The sequence below is a fragment of the Tupaia chinensis genome, unplaced genomic scaffold (assembly GCF_000334495.1).
Source record: "Tupaia chinensis unplaced genomic scaffold, TupChi_1.0 Scaffold139767_1, whole genome shotgun sequence".
NCBI classification, from domain to species: domain Eukaryota; kingdom Metazoa; phylum Chordata; class Mammalia; order Scandentia; family Tupaiidae; genus Tupaia; species Tupaia belangeri.
The window spans coordinates 1,187,859-1,195,310 of NW_006199647.1; the positions used below are offsets into that span (position 1 = coordinate 1,187,859).

A 7,452-nucleotide genomic window follows, 5' to 3' on the forward strand; every position below is an offset into this window, starting at 1 on the left:
GGAGCTGAGGGCGCTCGGGGCGGAAGAGGCTGAGGACGCTCGGGGCGGAAGGGGGCTGCGGGAGGGGTGGGGCTGGAGTGAGAGGTAGGCTCCCCTAGTCCAGCAGACTGGTCTCCCACGTGATGAGACCAGTTTAAAACCAAAAAGCCTGGCTGTCCAAGGCGTGCCAGCGCAGACGTCAGACCTGTGCGTGAAGAAGCCACCCAGGCAGGGTACCCAGCAGTTGGCGTAATGCCTATGTCCCTGGACCCCCATGTAATCCACCATGGTTGGAGTCCCAGACCCGGTGGCTTAAACTCATATCAGGCGCGCGCACGCGTGTTTATGTGTGTGTGTGTGTGTGTGTGTGTGTGTGTGCCCAAGATCCGGAGAAGGGATTGCGGCGTGGCCATCCCCCCTTTCTCACCTGCCTCCCCAGGGATCAAACGTGCCTCCACCCACAGCCCAGGTGCTGAGCTGGGATGAGCCAACGTGCAGGTTGGGAGAGTGGAGTCCAGCGAGGTGTGAAATGTAGGCCTTCCCGCAGTGATTAGAGTGGTGCCGGGACTATAAGGGAGCATGGCAAGCACGCACCCACTCCTCCAGGCCAGGGCCCTGCGCACTTCACCCACTAACATGAGAGCCCTCCCCAGACACAGCCTATGACCTCGGGCCTATGGAGCTGAGAGCCCTCTGTCTAAATCCGCAGACTCTCAGGCATGTCAGTTATTAGCAACACAGCAAACTAAAACCCCCAGTAGCCAGATACTCTCCTGCCCCGATGACAGAAGGGCTGACTAATCGGGGTCTCATAGGAGGGGGCAGTTGTTGCAGCAGATAAAGTTTCCATTTGGGAAGGTGAAACATTTCCGGAGATGCTTGGTGGGGTGGTGGCGTAAGAGTGCAAATGTGCTTAGTGCCACTGACCGTACCCAGTGTGGTGGCTGCTGCTGCAGGCCTCGGGTTCACGTCCTGGGCCAGCCTGAACTGGCCAAGGGTGGCCACCTGTGGTCCTGAATAACCTAGCAGCTGGGGCAGAGGACCTCTACCACAAGACCTGGTAATACCTCTCTGGGACCAGTGATGGAGTAGTGGTTATGTCGCTGGACTTCCACATGGTCAACCACAGTTCAAGTCCCAGACCTGGTGTCTTGAAAATCACACTCGGTGCATGTGTCTGTGTGCCCAAAATCTGGGGAATGGAGGAGGAGAGATTGCTGTGTGGCCATCCCCCTTGGAGTATGATGTCTCACTCTCCCTCTTGCTGTCTCTCCATCTCTGGTGAGCACATGTGCCCTAAGGCAAAAACTTCTAAAGAAAAAAGAAAAGGAAAAGAAATACCTCTCTCAGGCCAGCGGGTGGCCTGAGGGTTATAGTGGCTGGATCCCACATGACTATGTGGTTCAAGTCTCGAACCTGCTGCCTTGCAAAACACGCTGGGCACATGTGCGTGTTTGCCTGAAATACCCAAAGGAGGGAGAAGCGGGGGACGGGACTGCACGTGGCTGTGCCCCAGTGTGGGGTGCTTTCTCACTCCTCCATCTCTCTCCCTTGCTCATGGAGGAAATAAGTAAACTTAATAAAGAGCAGGTGGTGTGCTAGAAACAAGGTGGCCCCGCAGCCTGAGAGGGCGGGAGCGCAGGCACGGAGGCCAGGGCTGGCCGTGCCCCTCTCACCCACCGCTGCGTCCCCTTCCTCACAGTGGTGCCACGCGTTTGGGGCGTGTCCTAGACTGCAGTTCTGGGGAAGGTCGGGCCGACTCATGAACCACCAGGCTGGGCTGGGGCTTAAAAATGAGTCCGGATGAGGTCACCAGGGAGGTGGCCAGTGAGAGACGGGCCAGAGGAGGGGCTGGGAACCGCAGCCAGGAGCGGGCGTGGTGCCCATGTGCGGAACGCTGCCGGCCGGCAGGTGAGTGACCGTGAGGACGGTGGCGGCGTCCCGGGCTCTGTGGGGAGAGGTTAGCGGAGAGTGGGGGTGCTCGCCAGTTCCCTAAGCCTCGCATTTAAGGTTCTTTCTCCTTTCTAAAAATTCCAGGAGACATATGTGCTCACCAGAGACAAATTGAGGGAGAGGGAGAAAGCACCCCCCGTGGAGCCTGGCCACGCGGGCTTCTTCTCCATGTCTCCCCCATGGGGGTGTTAGGTATGCACACGCACGCCAGCATGTTTTTCAAACCACTGGGTCCAGGACCGCTCAGTCCCTTTACCAGCAGACCACAGGCTGGCCCTGTAGTTCCAGTCTCACACAGGGTCCCATTTTATAGATGGGAAATGAGACGCCAGGAGGAGAACCACTGCCTGGGGTGGCTGATGACCTGGGAGCTGGGTTTGAGCACCCCACTTGCTGCTTACGATGGCGACAGCAGGGCCTTGATGAGCCAGGTAACCAGGGTCATGCCAGCAGCCAGCCCTCAGGACAGGGCTGCATCGCTGGCCTCTGGGGATGAGCACAACCCGCTGCCTGAGCTACGTTTATTTGAAAGTTACGCAGCAGAATTCCAGTTCCGCATAAGCTTTGTAGAGATCTTGAAAAATACCCAATAAGATTTGCTTCATTTTTTCCCCTAGAGAAAGATTATAATTGCACAGTTTGATTTAGATGCAATTGGAACTCGGGAGAGAAGAGTAGAAACAAAGGGAGACCCCAGTCTTAGACGTTGTGCTGGGAAATCAGGGACCTTCCCACGTGGTAGCTGATCCAGTCAAAATAATTGGCCACTTTGGTGTAAACGCCTGGGAACTCGGGTTTTCCACAGTTCTCACCCCAACTCACAACACCCCAGACGTAGGCCACGCCGTTGTCGTCTGTGCAGACCAAGGGGCCTCCAGAGTCCCCTTTGCAGGCATCGATGGAGCCGTCATCCGTGCCTGAGGAGAGGGACACAGAGTCACAGATGCCCTCCCGCCAGGCCACCGCAGCCCCTCCTCTGCCAGCGCCTGTGCAGAGCTGGGCCTTTTCTCACTTTCCTGGCATGGCAACACCACGCCTCTCCCTCCTGCACCCCTGCCTCGCACAGAGCCCAGAGCAGTGCTGCCTGCCACCTCTGCCCTCCGAGTGGGCGCCGTCCTGTCCCCTGTGCAGCTGTACGGAGGCAGCACAAGTGAGCACACCTCTAGGGCAGCCGCTGTGGCATGCTGGGCGAGGGACCCCGGACTACGGCGAGTGGACAGGATGTGGCGGAAGCGCAGGGCAGCTGCAGGGAGGGAAACGTGTTCTGCCCCAGGCGCTGAGGGGACATAACTTGAACTTTATTTAGGGGTAGGTTTTTCTTTTAGAGATTTTTGCTATATGGCACATAGGCTCACTGGAGAGACAGACAGAAAGTGAGAAATCCCCCCGGGGTGATGGCACTCTGCAATCCCTTCTCCTCTGTTCTCCTCTCCGGACGGTGGGCGCACACATGCCGGTGAGAGTTTTAAGCTGCCAGGTCTGAGACTTGAACTGCGGTCAACTACGTGGGGGTCCAATGACGTAAGCATTACTCCATCTGCTGATCCTGCCTTAGGTGTGGTTTTAACTGTGACCTTGCTGTAAGTATGTCGCTGCTCTGCATCCCCATTTCCTTCTCCGTCTGAGTTTACTTTTTATTAACAATAGCACGCTCCGCATGCTGGGGAGGGGAGTGGCAAAGACAGAGACACGGCCTGGACAGGTGTCAGCCGCAACCCCCTCCCCTCAGCCCCAGCTCGCCAGGATCCGGGCACACGCGTGCCCATAGCACGTTTCCAGGCAGACCAGGGACTCGAGCCTGTGGTTGCCATGGGGCTCCAGCTCTGCAGCTCAGCATACCACCTGCACCGCCGAGGCTGGCCTAACGTCCCTCATGGGCACTCACACCAGGGACATGAATGGTAAGTGGCAGGGATGGGCCATGAGCCCAGGCCTTCCCCAGAGCCTGTGCAGGCCGCCTTGCCTTGCCCTCAGCAGCTCCAGCATGGATTTCCCTTCGTGTGAAAAGAGGAAGCTTGAGTTGCCTCCAGGAAAGGCCTGGGAGAGTCCGAGCATTTGCACTGGCACAGCCTGGCAGGGAGGATCCGAGACCAGGCTGTGGAGCTGGAGTGGAGGGGCAAAGAGGGAGGGGAGGGCAGAGGAAGAAGGGGAGGAGGAGCGATGTTGGGGGAGCACAGCTTCTCAGATTTACCCTCACACACACTCACACCCACACTTGCCTGCACACTCACCTGCACACTCCATCTCTCTCTTGTAGAAGCGGTCGTGGTAGAACCTGGAGCAGTTCTCTATCAGGTTCACCATGCCCCACTGCAGTGTGTAGACCTTCTGGTTGTCTAAGCAGAGAGAGAGACACTTTGAAGTCACAAACAGCAAATCTAAATACTCTTGTAATGTACTGAACAATTAAATTGCGTCTCCATTTCCATACCTGAATTTACTTGTTTTTTATTGTAAAACGTAAATATTGGGTCGTTGGAAAAGTCCTGACTTACTTTTACCTAGAAAACCACGTCAGGCTTGCCCAACGACGTGATCTATGTAATACACGCGTCGCTTTCGAGGCTGAGACCTTAGCAGGTTTATGGTACGCCTCCCCCCAGTCTGACAGTCGGCTCTGTGGTGGGAGGGACTGCCGGGTGGGAGTGACCAAGGGCCTTTCCCTTTGCCTGCCGAGGCCAGCGCAGGTGGGTAAGAGCCGGGACCACCTGCAGGGCTCAAGGCAAGTTAGCACGTGTGTTTACAGCGTCCACACCATCCAGAGACGTGCTGCGGTCTGAGTCCCTAAGGCCAACGCAGTGATGCCGTCAGGGTCTCGGCTAACAAGAGAGGCAAAGAGGTCCACGGGAAGCGGGAGTTCAAGGCTAAGCCTTTAAGGTGAGGGGACGTGCTGGCTGATCTAACCCTCATTCATCCCGGTCTTTCTAGGGATTTCTCAGTGTGGGCCTCTCAGTGGCGTGCTCACCTCGGGTCTTCCTAGAAGCTCAGCAGTCCCTCCCGTCCTCTCTCTCTTCATGAGGAGTAGGGCACAGGGGCTGAGAAGGACAGAAGGCAGGCCAGGGACAGACTGGGCGCATCCCAAGGCCAGTCCTGGGCATTCCTTCTTATCCACAGTCCGCGTCTCTCCAGAACGTCCCCAAAGTCCATGCCGTCTATGTCCCCCTGCGAGTGGGCACCCTCAGTGTTCGCCTCAGGGCCCCAGATGGGGTGTCTGTGTCCTTGGACTGTCTGGACAGGGACTGGCTGCATCATTTATAAGGCCCAGTGAAAAATGGAGAGGTAGGTGGGGCACCCTTGAAAATGATGCAGAATTCCATGCCGTGGCTAGAGCCGGGGGCCCCTGTGAGCACGGGGACACGGTGGTCTCTCCGAGCCCCAGGGCAGCATCCACGCATTTCTCTCTGCTCCTTCCTGAACCCGGACTGTGATGGACAAATGACAAGCACATACCTTTCTCCCGGCCCCAGCCAGACACGACACAGCTGTGGCCAGGCTGGAACAGGTACGGGGACCAGGGCACGCAGGCGGGGATGGAGTTGGGCAGCTCGCACTGTTTTCGGCTCAGAGGTTTTTTTATTTTGATCAGAGCAATGTCGTTTTGGTAGGTGGTGCCATTGTACTTTTCATGAACAATAATTTTCTCTACAAATTCCACAACTATTTCCGCATTGGGCTTTATCCAGTCTACTAGCGCGGTCCAGATTTGGTAACGGTGAGCTTTACTGGCTCTATAACAGAAGGAGAAGGGGGAGGAGACACAGTGAGAAAAAAGTCACGTGGATCTGACACTCAATCTGACACTTCATGTTCTCCCTTTTTAGCTATTTTTTTTTCTTTTGCTATAGGGGGTGTGTACTTGGCAGACATAGCGTCAGAGACGGGGAGAGGGAAAGTGAGAAATTACCCCTGGGGATGGCCAAGCCCTAGTTGCTTCTCCTCCATCCTCCGTTCACGATTTTGGGTGCACACACGCTCCCAGCAGGATTTTGAAGCCACCAGGGCTGGCTTCGACCTGCAGTCGGCCACGTGCCCTCACCACCACCCCACCTACTGGCCCCAGGCATCTTGTCTTTTGAAGTAAGGGGCTAAATAAGGACTTTGTAGTCTAGCATTTCAAAACAATAGAGTACCCGATAAAATGGATTCTCCTTAAACAACAAAACTTAATTAAATGGAAATCTTTAGAAAAGGTATCACCTGAGGACCAGCAGACGGCGGAGTGGTTACAGCACTGGACTCCCGCGGAGTCGGCTGCGGTTTGAATCCTGGACTTGGCAGCTTGAAAGTCACACAGGGCGTGTGCGTGCGTGCCCAACATCCCGAGAGAACGGAGGAGGAGGGATTGTGGTGTGGCCGTCCCGCCAGAGGGGTTTTCTCACCTTCTGTCTCTCTGTCCCTCTCAGTCTCTGGCGAGCATATGTGCCCTATAGCCAAAACAAAAACTCTCTAAAATACAGTGTGTCGCCCATGTACCTCTGTCCCCACACGGTGTAACTGAGCAGTTTAGCCTCAGTGACTCAGGGACTCGGCCTGCAGGTAAACAGTGACCCCGGGAGAAAGGGGCGTCCAGGGTGCCTTCGTGGTAGCCGGAGAGAGCGTGCCTCCACCCCGGCTGCTCAGTGTCGGAGGCCCTGAGCACGCTTACACGCTCAGCTGCTTTAGGAATCGGCGGGCTCAGCAAGCACACATGCACCTGCTGCGTGTGCCAGGTACCGCGGTCAGCGCCCGTGCAGAGGTAAGTGAGACTGGTGGCCCCACCAGCTTCACGGTCGCGGCAGGGGTGTCCTGAGCGGGTGGGATGGGGTGGGCAGCAGGGTGTTTCAGAAATGGCGCGAGCCAGGCAGTGGCGCGGCAGGAACGGACAGGCCCCTGGCCCCACGTGGACTCCAGCACTGTGGCCTGTGCATGCTCATGACCCAGGCTGGCTGAGCCCGGGGGGACGTGGCAGGGAGACGCTGCTGGGAAGTCCCTATCGCTCTCTCATGGAAGAAATAGGTGAATAAACTTAAAAAAATAAACGTTTCAAGACGGCTTTGACTAGCGGTATGGCTCAATGGGCAGTGGAACTCAGTCCCAACCTGCTCATCCAGGAAATGCGAAGGGAGAACCCGGCCTCGCTCGGCGGCTGACATGGATGCTGGAGTTGGCAGCCACGGGAGGGCCTGCTCCGGAGGGGCCTCCCGCCCTGGCAGCATGGCCCCGGTTCCTCCTGCCTGGCCGGCGCCCTGCCTTCGGGAGCCCTGCCTGCCCAGGGCTCCTTACCTGACACAGTGCGCGGCCGTCAGCACCCAGCAGCCGCCGATGTAGATGCCCCCGCACGTGATTTTGCTGTCGTCCTTAATCGCCACCTGCCACGGGAAGTCCCCCTGGGAAGACACTGGGCATCACGGTGGGCCACCAGGCAGATACCCGGACAGTGGCCCCAGGACTCTGGCGTTGGGAGGCGCCAGCTCCAGGACCACATCAGCGCCGTGGATTTTCCCCACTCGGACCCCTCCGGGCGGCTCGCGGCTCCCGCAG

General features: G+C 57.3%; 1 protein-coding gene across 1 annotated transcript in view; it reads right to left on the minus strand.

Annotated features, from left to right (window-relative positions):
- Positions 1-2,439: 2,439 nt before the first annotated feature.
- Positions 2,440-7,452, minus strand: part of CFI (complement factor I) — a 28,454-nt gene continuing 23,441 nt past the window's right edge. The window contains exons 13-16 of the mRNA XM_014593147.2: positions 7,195-7,298; positions 5,383-5,660; positions 4,164-4,268; positions 2,440-2,849 (exon numbers count right to left, since the gene is read on the minus strand). Of these exons, the coding sequence (XP_014448633.1) occupies positions 2,632-2,849; positions 4,164-4,268; positions 5,383-5,660; positions 7,195-7,298 (705 nt within the window). The 3' untranslated portion in view covers positions 2,440-2,631. The remainder of the gene's footprint in view (positions 2,850-4,163; positions 4,269-5,382; positions 5,661-7,194; positions 7,299-7,452) is intronic.